This window comes from Schistocerca nitens, chromosome 3, assembly GCF_023898315.1.
Source record: "Schistocerca nitens isolate TAMUIC-IGC-003100 chromosome 3, iqSchNite1.1, whole genome shotgun sequence".
Taxonomy (NCBI): Eukaryota; Metazoa; Arthropoda; class Insecta; order Orthoptera; family Acrididae; genus Schistocerca; species Schistocerca nitens.
Genome location: NC_064616.1, coordinates 589534269 through 589550017, shown reverse-complemented (window position 1 = coordinate 589550017; position 15749 = coordinate 589534269). Strand labels below are relative to the sequence as shown.

The 15749-nt window shown below is 37.8% G+C and overlaps 1 protein-coding gene across 1 annotated transcript in view; it reads right to left on the bottom strand.

The window, feature by feature from the left end:
- The window catches only part of LOC126248502 (protein unc-79 homolog), an 875350-nt gene that overhangs the window by 95495 nt on the left and 764106 nt on the right, over positions 1–15749 (bottom strand). The window contains exon 47 of the mRNA XM_049949540.1: positions 11874–12049. Within this exon, the coding sequence (XP_049805497.1) occupies positions 11874–12049 (176 nt within the window). The remainder of the gene's footprint in view (positions 1–11873; positions 12050–15749) is intronic.

The window sequence follows — 15749 nt, the reverse complement described above, 5'->3', positions numbered from 1 at the left end:
GTGCATGCTAAATTTTGAGCTTCTGTAAAAGATTGTCAATCTTGGAGATTTAGCATTTGTTTGAATTTGGCATGCTTTTTATTGTTTCTGCAACATTTTCCTGACTAGTTTTGGCTGCCATGGGAGATCAGGTCAATCGTTTGTTAATTTATTTTGTATAAATCTCTCAATTTCTGTCCATACTATTTCTTTGAATTCAAGCCACATCTGATCTACACTTACATTGTTAATTTGTAACAAGTGGAGATTGTCTCTCAAGAAGGTGTCAAATGAATTTTTATCCATTTTTTGATTAGATATATTTTTCATTTACTACTGGAGGGTTTGGGAGTTACGGTATATGATCTGGCTACAACAACACTGTGTTTACTTATCCCAGTATCTTTTTTCGATGCTCGTTAGTAGTTCAGGATTATTTGCTGTTAAGAGGTCAAGTGTGAATCCACAACTGTTTACTATTTGAATGGGCTCATGAATTAATTGCTTGAAATAATTTTCAGAGAATGCATTTAGCACAATTTCAGATGATCTCTGGATTTAAGCATGTATTTTCGCCAACATACCTAAGGTAAATTGAAGTCACCACCAACTATAATTGTAGGAGTCGGGTATGTGTTTGTAATTAGACTCAAGTTTTCTTTGAACCTTTCAGCAATTGTATCATCTGAGTTGGGAGGTCAGTAAAAGGATTAAATTATTATTTTGTTCTGGTTGCCAAGAATGCTGTCTACCCATACTCACTCACAGGAACTATCTACTTCAATTTTGCTACAAGATAAACTAGTACTAACAGCAACCAACATGCTACCACTGACTGTATTTAGCCTATCCCTTCTGAACACCGTTAGGTCCTTCATAAAAATTTTGTCTGAACTCATCTCCGGCTTTGGCCTGCTTTCAGTGCCTATAATAGTTTCAGCATCACTGATTTCTATTAGTGCTTGCAGCTCTGGTAATTTCACAGCACAGCTATGAAAATTTACCACTGTTATACCAATAGTTCCTAGATATAAGTTCTTCCTGTGTTCAACATGCCCCCTTTGAGACTGAAGCCATCTTTGTGTTTTCCTGAGACATTCTAACCTAAAAAATTTCCCAGTCCATGCCATACAGTGTCCACTGCCCATGTAGCCACCTTCTGCATATAATGGACACCTGGCATATTTAGCAGAAACCAAAATACCATCACCCTATGGTGCAAGCTGAGTAATCTGCAGCCTACATGGTCACAGCCACACGCTGGACTGGGGCTTACACCCTGAACATTTACACCTCAGTCACTCACCATAGCTGGGCAGGTACCAGGTGCCATGCTGAAAGCATAACCAGAGTGTATACAGGGACAAGGAAAAAATATTTCCAGATTTTTCCCAGATTTCCCAGTTACAAAATATGCTTTTTCCTGGGTGAAAATACACTTTTTCAGTGTTAAGTGACAGTATACTTTCCCATGGAACTCTTTACACTTATCAATCCTTTGGATGGTTCATGTTTTATACAATGGCATAGATCTTCCTAACACCACTTTAGAAAATGAAACCCAGAAAAGAAAAGAAGAAAGAAAAAAATCATAGCTCATGTCATGTGATCTCACCAGCTGATGACAGCTAATATTTAGAGCATAGGACATGATATTTTTAGTCAATTGCAACAGCACTTAAGTAGAGCAAACACAAAAATAGGAAAAGTTAATGGTTTAAATTACTATACATAGTGTAGCTACAAGGAAAACTAAACTTTCACATATAATACTGATCTTGAAGATTAATAAGCTACAATAGAAGCTAAGCTTTCACATGTAATATTGGTCTTTTTTGTGTGTGTTACGCTTTAAGATATGTCACAGAAATGTGCCAGTAAAATTTAAAATAATATCATAAATGTCTGGTCTTTCAGGCTTGAAATACTTCTAAGTGGCTGGTCCTCAAATTGTTATGTTTTAAATGAGAGTCAAATGCTCTGTTATTTAAAATATTAATCACACATTCCAAACGTAACGTAAAAGGAAGTTTACTTTGAAAGTAATGCTGTTCAAATGACCATTTGCAATATTTTCCTAAGACCTGTTAGAAATAAGTTCATTTCAGCAGTTGCCAGAGTGTGCCAGAAAGTAGGCATTACCGCACTTGCGCAGCTACAATGGCAATGGAAGCTTGTATGTTAGTACATATTAAGCATTAAGATATCTTATATTACATCACAAAAGATACAGGATATCAGAGGATACACCAAGAAGATTGGGAGTTTGTAAACCATACTAAATTGCGTAATTCTGCTTGAAGTGGACATTCATATGTCCTGATTCACAGTGAAGTAGGCCCCAACCTGATGTTAAGCTTCTCAGTGTGGTTTTTGGGACGTAAATTTTCTTGAAGTACCAGTACTGTACTATCTCATTTTTGGTTCTTTATTATGGCAAAATTCCATATGTGCCAGAAGATGAAAACTGCACTTGAAATTCAGAAAAGAGTAGGAACTAGCCTACACTGTGGAATGAAATGGTTTGTTTCAAATAAATTGACTCCTTCAGTGGAAAAGATTAATAAAACCAAACTTCTTAACATTTGATAAAAATAACTTCATTGTTCTGCCAGGTGATTATTGTTTGACTGCCAAAAATGTGGAAATGAAATAAAATCAGAAAACTGAAACTAATAATATATTTCACCTTCTGTAATTATGCGAATGTATTTTAATTCATTTGATAGCTTGCAGCCACAGAAATCCATTTTGTTTTCATTTGATGTGGGAGCTGTACACAAAGAGGAAACAGCAAAATCACTAAACATAAACATGGGTCATGTGGAGACTACCCCTCTCCCCAGTGTGACTCAGACTGCTCTGTGCATGCATGAATCTGGCAGCTTGGGAACACCAGAAATTTTTTTTCCAGTTAGCATGCGGCTTCAAGTAGCCAGAGAAGCGGGAGACTGTACAGCTCATATGTGACTGAACTGGGCATGCACATGAGCCCACTGGCAACTGTTCAAACGAATCTGATGTAAACAGTTGTGATGTCACACTCATCAGAAGCAGTTTGTTGTTACGAAGTATTGCATAGTCTTTGTCCTAAGGTCTCTGACACATTTTGCTGTTGGCAGACGCTTGTGTGTGCACAGTGTTTTGTTGTTGTAAATGATGCATTTCCTTTGCAATTAAAAGTCTTATTTTGGTAATTTTCTCTCACTTATGTTTTATTGGTGCAGTATTATTTTGCAGTAGTAGGATACAGTAATATTTTTTGTTAGAGTACCAGTTTTTACCAGTCAGACTTACAAAAATTTAACTGAAAACTAAAACAATGATAAATTCCCAGACTTCTGAAAAATTTCTGGGTTTTCCTGACTTTCTCCCAGATGAAAAAATTCCCACATTTTTCCCAGATTTCCCAGTTGTCCCAGACCACCATGCCAACACCTGACACAGCACAGTACAGGTATGTCTGCCATGGAAAGCAACTCCATGCTCAGGCCACATTGAGCATAGCAGTTACTAATGTCATGACAATGCTCTGCTGTTCAGGTCTGTGAGATCATCTACCCACTCTTGTGGAACATATACTGGGTGACCAAAAAGTAGGTATAAATTCGAAAACTTAATAAACCATGGAATAATGTAGATAGAGAGGTAATAATTGACCCACATGCTTGGAATGACATTGGGTTTTATTAGAGGGGGGGGGGGAAGTGTTCACAAAATGTCCGACAGATGGTGCTGGACAGCAAAACGTCCGTGACTGAGCATGACAATTGTGTATAAAAGGAGCTGTAATGAGGGAAAGAATCAGATGCACCAGCAGTCACAGCATGTTGACGTTACCTGAAAAGGTGCTTTTAGTGAAGCTGTATTATGAGAATGGGGAATGTGCTAGTTCAGCATTATGATCCTATCGCCATAGGAAGGGGATTTGAATGGGTAAAGGTCCATTGACAAATGCAGCTGTGGCGAGAATGATTTCGAAGTTCGAAGCCACGGGTTGTTTAGACAATACACCCTGTAGTGGCCGACTGAGCACAAGGTGTAATGCTGCTGAGACAGTTCAGGAAGAAATGGAGACTGCAGCAGGTTCATCTATGCATGGGGAAGTCAGCGCTTGTGCAGTCGAACGTCGCACCGGCATTCCATACACTACTGTTTTGTTGGCACTTAGGCGGACCCTCCGATGCTATCCGTACAAAATCCATCGGCATTATGAACTGTTACCTGGCGATTTAGTGAAGCGGAGGGCATTTGTGGTGTGGGCATTTCAAAAGACAGCGGAAGATGACGATTGGTTGAGTAACATGTTGTGGACCGACGAAGCTCATTTCACGAGGGTCTGTCAACGCCCACAACTGCAGAATTTGGGCTACCAAAAATCCTAGAACTGCCGTGGAAACTTCATTGCATGACAAGAAAGTCACAGAATGGGTTGGATTTACCACATCTACCATTATTGGGCCTTTTCTCTTCAAGGAAATGCGTGATTCTGGTTTTGTAACTGCTACCGTGACGGGTGAGAGGTACGCCGATATGTTACAGAATCCCATCATCCCCAGCCTGGCTGATAAATACCTGCTGGAACGTACGATGTTTATGCAGGATGGTGCTCCACCCCATATTGCTAGACACATGAAAGATCTCTTGTGCACGTCGTTTGGTGATAGTCGTGTGTTCAGCCACCACTTTCATCATGCTTGGCCTCCCAGGTCCCCAGACCTCAGTCCATGTGATTATTGGCTTTGGGGTTACCTGAAGTTGCAAGTGTATCATGATTGACCGACATCTCTAGGGATGCTGAAAGACAACATCAGACGCCAATGCCTCACCATAACTCTGGAATGCTTTACAGTGCTGTTCACAACATTATTCCTCGACTACAGCTATTGTTGAGGAATGATGGTGGACATATTGAGAATTTCCTGTAAAGAACATCATCTTTGCTTTGTCTTACTTTGTTATGCTAATTATTGCTATTCTGATCAGATGAAGCGCCATCTGTCAGACATTTTTTGAACTTTTGTATTTTTTTGGTTCTAATAAAACCCCATGTCATTCCAAGCATGTGTGTCAATTTTTACCTCTCTATCTACATTATTCTGTGATTTATTCAGTTTTCAAATTTATACTGACTTTTTGATCACCAGGTACAACATAGATCAAGACCATGGTGCACCACATGATGAGGATGCACACCTGAAAATGCTCTAAGCTTGTTGGAACAAGAAATAATTTTCACAAATTCCTAAGTGGGAGAGCTGAATGCCATCTCTACAATCTGAAGAATTACTCATCTGTACCTCTTTAGCAGTAATTACCTACTGGGCCACTTCATTTTGGTGCCAGAAGGGGGATCAATGGAAGTTTAGTCATCACTAATCCAGTCAAGAATAAGTTGCAGCATATGCATCTATAACCACTTGTTAGTTCCTTGTGTTTATTGTCCCCGGATTTGTCCTCTTCCTATTGTCCTGTTTGATTATGTCATGAATAAATTTGGTTGTGGTACCTGGGAAGGGCCCAAGGAACCAATGAAACCAGTTGTATGAATGCCTGCCAGTTTATGTATCTCCATGCACTGAGTCACATGACATGATATGTTGGACATGCAACCAAAGAGGGCATTACAGCAGTAAGTGTAAGGAGAATAGTTCAGATGAAGTGGCACATTGATACTATGGAAGTTTAGGTAAATGTAAGTAGTATGGGATAGAAGGTGTAACTTCTTGTAAATATTGCTGTCATGTAAGTATATGTTTAGGAGTCTTTCAAGGGCCTAAACTAATAGATACGAGGGTAAGTCAATTATTATCCACAAAGTAGTTATAAATTTTTATTGTAATCAAATAGGAAACTTACAAGAACATCATTTTTCGACATAGTCTCCTTGCGTTTCAGTGCACTTGGCCCATTGTTCTTCTTTCACTGCTTCGTCCCAGGCAAACAGATGGCCCCTTAATGCCTGTTTGAGTGGACCAAACAAGTGATAGTCAGAAGAGGCAAGATTGGGACTATACGGAGGATGATCCAGTACTTCAAATTTAAGTTTCTCGAGTGTTTCAGCAGTGTGGGCAGCAGTATCCAGACGGGCATTGCTGTGCAACAACACAACACCTTTTGACAGCAATCCTTGGCATTTGCTTTGAATTGCAGGCTTTAGCCTGACAGTAAATATCTCACCGTAATATACACTGTTTATTATTGTGCCCCTTTCCCATAGTTTTCCAGTACTGGACCTTATGCATCCCAAAAAACCGTAAGCATCAGTTTTCCTGTGGACGGTTTGGTCTTGAACGTTTTCTTGCATGGCAGATTTGGAAGTTTCCATTCCATACTCTCCCGTTTACTCTCCGGCTCATAATGATGGATCCATCTTTCGTCACCAGTAATGATCCTGTCTTAGAAGTTGTACCCTTCATTACCATAGAGATCCAAATGTTTTTTGCAGTTGCCTAAGTGCATTTGCTAATGCAACTGTGTGAGTTGTTTTGGGACCCATCTTGCACAAACTTTATGAAACCCAAGTCTGTTGTGGATGATTTCATAGGCAGAATAATAATATTTTTTCCCTCCATGCAACATCATACTTAAAACAGTGAAGTAGGGCACTGAGATATTGCATAGGCCATTGGCCATGACATCGTCATTATACTGCTTGTAGTCCCTTGAAATTCAATTGGCATGATAGAAGATATTCTACCTAAGATAACTGTCAGAATCAGTAATAATGGAAGAATGTACCAGATTTCAGAGAAACATGATGAGTAGAAAATAATTTTTGAGTAAGAGGAGTTGAATTAAGTGGCACAGGTTGTAGCTGGCAGAGTATCAGTGGTTGCATAAATACAGGAGTGGTATCACGAAGCTCATGAAATACAGTATGCCAAACCAGTCTCCCAGGAATGGCAGGAGAAGTTTTGGGATTTAATTGACATTTCTCTAGACATTATAATTCAAAATGTGGCTGCAGTTACTATATCATGGATTCCTCTTTTTTAAATATATAATTCATGTCAAGTTCTTCTTGCCAAGTCTTTGTGCTTTTTCATGATGTGGCTCTAAGGCATAATAAGCTATTAAGATAACGTGTTATGTAGGAAGTAGGATGGCTAAGTTGATGAAGATGAATGATTCATAAATGAAGCTAGATATGGAATTGGGGAGGATAATTTATGGGAAAGTTTAAGTAAATAGTTACGAAATGTTATGGAAGTCAATTGGAAGTAGCTGTGGTAGGATTCCTGCTGCAAGTCCAAAAACCCAATCCATATGAGATGGTTTGACACCACTGCCTAACAGACTTGTCAAAGTCTTTCACTGTGTGTTATGGGCTCCTTAGTGATATACCTTGGAGAGAGTCAGAGGAAGCAGTGAGTGAAAAACTAAAAAGTGTACTTAAGCATGTATGTAACAAATAAAGTCAAAGCATGATAACACATCTCAGCTATCCTGATATTTACTGGACTAGTGCTAATTTCCAAAAAAAAAAAAAAAAAAAAAAAAAAAAAAAAAAAAAAAAAAAAAAAAAAAAAAAAAATTGTTCAAATGGCTCTGAGCACTATGGGACTTAACAGCAGAGGTCATCAGTCCCCTAGAACTTAGAACTACTTAAACCTAACTAACCTAAGGACATCACACACATCCATGCCCGAGGCAGGATTCGAACCTGCGACCGTAGCGGTCGCGCATTTCCAGACTGAAGTGCCTAGAACCGCTTGGCCACATCAAATGGTTCAAATGGCTCTGAGCACTATGGGACTTAACATCTGTGGTCATCAGTCCCCTAGAACTTAGAACTACTTAAACCTAACTAACCTAAGGACATCACACACATCCATGCCCGAGGCAGGATTCGAACCTGCGACCATAGCGGTTGCACATTTCCAGACTGAAGTTCCTAGAACTGCTCGGCCACTGTGGCCGGAGCTAATTTCCAGGAGCAGCCTGTGACTGTGGAAAGTTTTGAAATGTATCCATGTATCAGATTAGCCATTGAAGAGCTACAGAAAGGAACTCTAAAATTAATGTGAAACAAACAATAACTGAATGAGCTGTCAATGAAATGTAAAGCATTAAGTAGTTCCAGGTACAGTGGCAGAGAACATCTGGGGAGCAAAATACTTTGAAGAGAGGAGAGTGTAATGGCATGTGCCTAGGCAAGAGGCCTTGATGCCATAAAAAGGACACATGATGGTACAGAATTATGGCATGCCATCACTGGGTGCCACCACCTGCCTGGCAGCCAGTGCCTGGCTATTTACTTAAACCGGGGACACTTCGGCATGTGGTGTATGTGACATAAGCAGCAGAAACATCACAGCAAACCCACTCTGATACACACATACACACTGGTCCTTGGTTCTACCTCTCAATTGCTGCAGTTCCCACACATCCAGCCACATACATGACAATCTGTTTTACACATGGTATGGATTCCCTGCCATGGATACTGAAAAATATTTACCTGCCAGGACATAAAACTGAGGATTGTAATAAATATCATTATAAGGTTCCTGGAAAATATATCCAGAGTGTTACAGATATTGTTGTCACTGTTACCTTAACTTATACCCACTTCAGAGTGCTAGTTGTTTTCTCTCTGTGTTTAACAGTCTTCCCACAAACACATCAAATGTTTTCTGAACAGTTGTAACTGCACCATGAAGTGGATTGCACCTGTCAGTATAGACTATTTGTTTTGCCTCCACACGTCCACATTTCAATATCTGACTGACTTCCTGGGGAGGGGGGGGGGGGGGGGGAATAAACATGAATGGTTTGCTCACGTCACACATACTTGGAAATACTAACCAACCTAAAAACATACAATTTATAACAGCTATACCTATTGGTCTGAAGATGAAGCAAATACTAATGTAATGTCATTCAGTACACTGTCCTCAGACATCAACAGAAATATCTGCACTTATACCACTAACACCTTGTACGTGGTGTCATTGCTTAGCGTGGCTTGGTTGCTATGTAGGTAAGTGCCAGAGTATAAATAAAGAGAGGCATGCTTCAACTATTTGTTGGTCTTGGAAGTTTTTCTATCACTAATCACTTCTTCCACCTCTGTCAATGAATTAAAAATATGAATAATGCTATATTTCATTGTGGTTTGTCGTCCATTTTATACTATGGGTCCCCATATAACTGGCTAAGTAAGTGAGCCAAATGTTGGAGAAATATAAGACCATGCTTCCTCCAATAGTATCATGTTTAGTAATGCAGTGCAGTGTTTGAATCAATCTTTTAGTTGATGATGGCTTTACTTATGCTTGGACATGCACCTTGCCAACAAGAAAAAGTGGAAAGTGAGCATTGTTTATGGAATCATTAAATGAAAAATGTAGATATCAACAGTGTTGATTAATATTGTGTAAGCCAGAAAAGAAATGGCTTCTTAGCAACTACTGATAATGGAACTATTGTAACAGATAGATATGCAAACTAAACTTAAGCTGACGATAAAACATAGGTTGATACTCTTTCTAAGATTAAGTGCAGGGACTTAATCAGTTAATGAAACAATAAAGGTTATATAATTTGCATATTTTTAATTTAAACACTTGTCTCCATATACTGATATATAACTTGTAGTATATACTGAACACCTTAACAGCTATAACTTATGTTAAGCAAACACCATGGTCATTTTACATCTTCAGAAATTACCAAAAAATGGCTGATGCCATAGAAATCTTTGCTACAAGAGGGTGTAATTATAGTGTCAAAGTCAAAGACAAAAGCACTTTCACTGTCATGGGTTTTGTAGAAATTTTAGCAATAAATAAAAGCTTGTTCATTTTGCTATGGATGACTGGAGGAAATAAATATAGGCATGTCAGAGTCACTGTTTGCAAAATAAACTTATAAAGCCTTATGAAAAGTATCTCAGAGTGTGACACAGAAGGTGTGCAAAAACCCTGAACTAAAATAATGTGTTAAGATGTCTCACCTATAAAAAGTGGAATTAAACATTTAGGAAATACATTAAGTAATAAATTCAACAACCTGGCAGTGTTTGGAGTAATGTAAATACCTTCAAAATCTGTCTTATCCGAAGGGATGCTGCAAAACCTTCACAGAAAAATGTTGATCTAATGTACAATTTGTGAGCATTTATAGATTGATTATGTTTGTTCATAAGAATATGCTCATTTATAACAAAACACTTTTTTGGTGACAGAGATAGTAACTTGTTGGCCATAAATTTATAGGAACAACATTCGTTACTACCTAATGAATTGAAAAGAAATGTTTTTGAATGGCATGTGAAAACTGTAGTTTTGCATGGCCTTTATACCATATTTGATAATTAATGGCGTTACTGATAATATGAAAGTTGCTGTTAAAAGTTGTTTTTATTACACTACTGCCTATTATAAGTGAAACACCAGGACAGACAGCAAATAATAAAATTTTATTTATTGTGTATATACAGTATAGGAGTAAGAACACATGATTAAATTCATAGTTGCTTTGGAGGCATATAGGGTGCAAAATTTAGTTCACAGTGCTGGCTGAGCAGCTGAGAGCTGCTCCAGCCTTTTGCAGCCTATGACCAAATATTTTCATTGGCTTATAGTTTCGTAGAACACAGTTACCAGGGCACCAGTTGAACTCTTTTGTATTGTGGTAAGTTGGTATAAGATGGGAGACATTTAGCCTTGCATTATCTTGTTGAAAGGCAATATCATGGAGACCTTGAAAACATGGTACATCTGCTGGCCTTAACGCATCAGAGATGTAATGATTGCTGTCCATTATTACTGGCTATATGAACAAGAGGTAATACTGCTGTGTACCCAGTGGCACCCCATAACATCACGCTAGGTGGTGGGCATGTGATGATGACAAATGCAAATGTGGCAACATCTGTTCTCCTCAGAACATCCACACACACTCATATATGTGAACTGGGATAGTACAAGCAAAATTGTGACTCATTTGAAAAGACCACATAGTACCACTCTTGTTTCCAGTGCTTTTATTGGGTGCACTATACTTTTTATCATGCCTGTCTCTGCTGCTGTGTCAAGAGAAGCCACAAGGATGGACACCATGCTGATAGTCTGTGGTGCTGTCCATGTGGATACTTCTCCTACTGCAAACAAGGCTCAAGTTATCTGATGTGGCAGTACAATGCTGCACAGGTGGAGGATCAATATGTCTGTCCTATTGGGCACTAATCATGCATAGCCATTGAGATCCTGCATGGCAGTGTATCATATGTCAATTAATGTGAGTGCTAATACTGCAGAATAATCACTTGCAGTCTCAGTAGGTCACAGTTCCACTGCTATTGAATTCTAACATGTGCTGGTAGACATTTCTCCCCATTAAACACCATAACATGATCTTCTCACAAACAATTAACATTCAAATGTGATTTATAAATGAAAAACTGATTGCATAATATTAATTTATGTACAGAATTTACAAGTGTCACTCCTACCTACTTTGTGCCAATTGACTAAAATACAGCAGCACACTTCATGGAAATTTGATGTTACTATTTTAAGAGCCAGCAGCATATACACAAAAAATATTATTTTGTGGGATTTGAAGAGCTGGAAAATGTTCACATTTTTGTACTAACTGGAAGGAGAACTATTTTTTTACTTAGGTCGTAAATTATTCAACTTACTCTCACTGCACTGGACTCTTATTTATGCAGTTTTCAGTAATAATGAGGCATGGATTTAGTTCATCACTTGCATTTCTATGGTTTGTAGTGATGATTTATTTTGTAAAATGCTCCAACAGTATGAAAGACAATGATCACAGACTAAGTACAATAAATAAGATAGCTTCTACTGCAAATATCAGTACTGCAAACAGAAAAAAATGTGAGACGGAAATGCTTCAAACAAGTCAGCATTACACACCCTTGTTGCAGAGCTGAAGGTGCATTGTAGAGCCAAGGCAAGTATCTTGACACTGCTCTGCTGTCTCTGCTGTTTCCTCTTGTGATTTCTAAGGCAAGGAATTGTGCAATTCCACTCTTCAGTACGCCACCAAGTGTATCTTCATTCAGTCCAGCTGCCATACCTTTACAGTAGCTCTGGAACACAATATATATATTTGTGACTACTAGACATACATAGATATGAGGACAAACTACGGCAATGTTGATATGAGGAACACATCAAATGCTCACATGATATCTTATTACTGAGTCTTCCACTTATTTGTGATGAAAGTACACTGGGCTCCTCTATTGAAGGCATCTTTAGAACATGTACGCTGAAGTCCTAAGTCCCTCCACAGATGTTATTTGAGTACATGCATTCCTCAGTAAGTCCCTTCATTGCTTTGCATGCCATTCATTGTGAGAGCTTGCCTCTTCAGTGTCTATCAGATCAATCACTTTGTTCAGTAAAATCATGGAAAGATGTCACTTACATAAAGAAAAAGTTTCCTAATGGCAAAAGTCAATTATATCTGGTTTAGAGCCAGATACTGCATGGAGGAATGCTTGTGCAGTGTGCTATGAGGACATAACAGATGTGCTAGTGGGATCATAAATAGAAGTTCTCATGAAATTTCACAGAAAAACCTATATGGCTGGAAAGTTTTTAAATCCCCTCACTTCAGTTGGAAAGATGACTATTTCCATAACATCCATATATTTAATTACAGAAAAATATAAAACTTAATTGAATGGGCTCAAAACAGAACGGCAGCAACTTTTTTGAGGATTAACTGTTGTATGTACTAGAACAATCTATTTTTTGTGCATTTTGTGCCTGTGTGTGTGTGTTCTGCAGAATTTATGTACATGCATAACAACTAGTTGTCCTTGAATAATAAAAGGATGAACAATCAAACAATGGAAACTCCAGGTTGGAATATCAACAATACAAGGAAAAGATAAATTGCTACCCACCATCAAGATGACACGTAGAGCTGCAGACAGGTACAATGGAAAGACACTTATCAATTATCTTTCAGCCAAAGCATTATTTAGAAAAGGTAATGCACACACATTCATACACACAAGCAAGCTCACCTAACACACACATGATTACCATCGTTGACAGCTCAGACTGGAGTGTGCTCTGCTCTGAGCTGCCCTGAGATGGCGGTCATGTCTGTGTGAGGTGTGCTTGCTTGTGTCAATGAATGTATGCATGTTTCCTTTTCTGAAGAAAGCTTTGGTTGAAAGCTAATGCATAAGTGTCTTTTCATTGTGCCTGTCTGCAATTCAATGTGTAATCTTTATGGTGAATAGCAAGCTATCTCTCCCTTATATTGTTGATAAAGCAATAAACATTATGCCATTGTTGAGGTAGTGCACCAAACCAGAGGAAGACAAAGTTGTATGTACTATGATGTTATGTATTAACAATTACAGTTGTCATACTGTTATGCTCTTACAACTTAATTAAAAAAGAGCATTATTTTGTTTTCTTAAAATACTTACAGAAATACTAAACTTCAAAATGTGGTATTATATACTTTTACTTTGCCTCATTATTACTTCAGAAATCAGAAAGATTTAGAAAAAATAATTAAGGAATAAATGAAGCTACTTAAAATGTTATAAAACTGTTTAAGATTAAATGTATGGTTTTGTTTGGTTTGATATAATGCCCCACTGGAGACTGTTAATGAAGGCCCAAGCATGCAGAGTAGGTTCCCAGTTATGTGGCTGACTCAAGGACTTCTTAAATAATAAAACCCAGTACACTGTCCATGATACTGAGTTTTAATTTGATATAAGGGTTATCATCAGGAGTGTCCTAGGGAAGTGTGATTGGATCAAATTTGTTCTTGACATAGATAAATGACGTGATGGATACTGTGAGCAGCAAGCTACAACTGTTTGCTGATGATGCTGTAGTATGCCAGAAAGTATCACTGTTGAGTGATGGTAGAAGGATACATGATGACTTAGGCACAATTTCTATTTGGTGTGATGAATGGCAGCTTGCTCTAAATGTGGAGTAGGAAAAACAATTCTGTGATGTTTGAATATAGTATTAGTGGTGTGCTGCTTGATAGAGTCACATTGATTAAATATCCAGGCATAATGCTGCAAAGCAATATGAAATAGAATGAGTATGTAAGGATGGTAGTAGGGAAGGTGAACGGTAGGCTTCAGTTTATTTGGAGAGTTTCAGGAAAGTGCAGCTCATTTACAAGGGAGACTATACTTTACACTTGTGTGACTCACTCTTCAGTGCCACTAGCAAATATGGGATCCTCACCAGGTCAGATTAAAGGAAGATATCAAAGTAATTCAGAAGCATGCTGCTAAGATTGTTATCAGTAGTTTCAATCAACACTCAAGTAATATACAGATGCTTGATAAACTCAAATGGGTGTCTATAGTGGGAAGATCACATACTTCTTGCAGAGACTTTTGAGAAACTTTAAGGAACAGGCATTTGCAGATGACTGCAGAAGAATCCTACTGCTGCCAACATACATTTTGCATGAGGACTATGAAAACAATATAAGAGCAATTAGGGTTCATACGGAGGAATATATACAGTTGTTTTTCCCTCGCTCCATTTGCAAGTGAGAAAGGAAATGGCTAATGGTACATGGTACCCTCCGTCAAACACAATATGTTGGCTTGTGGAGAATGTACATAGATGTAGATCTAGAAGGAAATATCCAGATATATAAAACAAAAACAAGCAGAAGAGACACAACTTTATTCTTGCTATGTTAAAATGAATGACATAGTGCTACAAATAAATAATCAAATGGCACCAGTAAGTGTCATCAGAGGAATAGGGAAGCACAATCATACCAAAAATGGAAATGAAGGTAGTACAGGGAAAGTGGCACACTGGATCATATCTCACAAGAGACTACAAATAAAGAGAAAAACTTGAGGAATACCTCTAAAATGAAGAACATTTAGTTTGAAACATGATGATAGAGATCAGTATGGTAGCAGGGGAGAAGACAATTGTTTCATACAATTAGTATGCCACAAAAATTACATTTTTAGAGAAAGTTAATAACTATATGGAAAAGAAGCAAGAAATCATTGGATTTCAACTTCATCAATAGATTATCACTACATTAGTGAGAAAAGATTTAAGAAGAGATTTAGGAAAACCACAGCAAATTTACAGTGTTGTACTAAATGTGGATCTGAACCATTACACCACTGATACAAGTTCAATGTTCTGCTGCTGTATCAGCTTATTCTGTATTCATTTTGTCTGTACAAGACACTAGTTGAAAATGAATTTAACATCACATGCTGGAAGAATTCCTGTTGAACTAAGATATTTATGAGTCAAAACAGGGTAAAAACTTATTTCAAGAAAATTTTAGCAGACATAAAATAAAACCACAGAGTTTATGTTTCCAAATGTAATAGTGCTGCCCAGTGTTGAATGAAATGAAAGGTTACCAGTAAAGCAACATTACAGCACCATACTGTGTGCAGATAACTTTTTCAGATCATTCTAAATGGCTATATGAATTAATTATCTGTCATAATCAATCAAAAGAATTAAACACAAATATTCAATCTATGTCTAAAGAAATCTAAAATAAATGTATCATAACACCATTGTTTGTTGACATATCAGGTAATTGATTGTGCTAGTCTGTATACTATAAACGTTTCTAATTTATTTCTTTTAGTGATGCACAAAAGAACAACTTGTCATACTTTGCTTAAACATATATGTCAAATTCTGCAATTTTAGTTTCCTTTCAGAATTCTACTATTATTCGTGCATGCCATAAGTATTTTATCATCTACAGCACCTAGGTATATGGATAGATAGGCT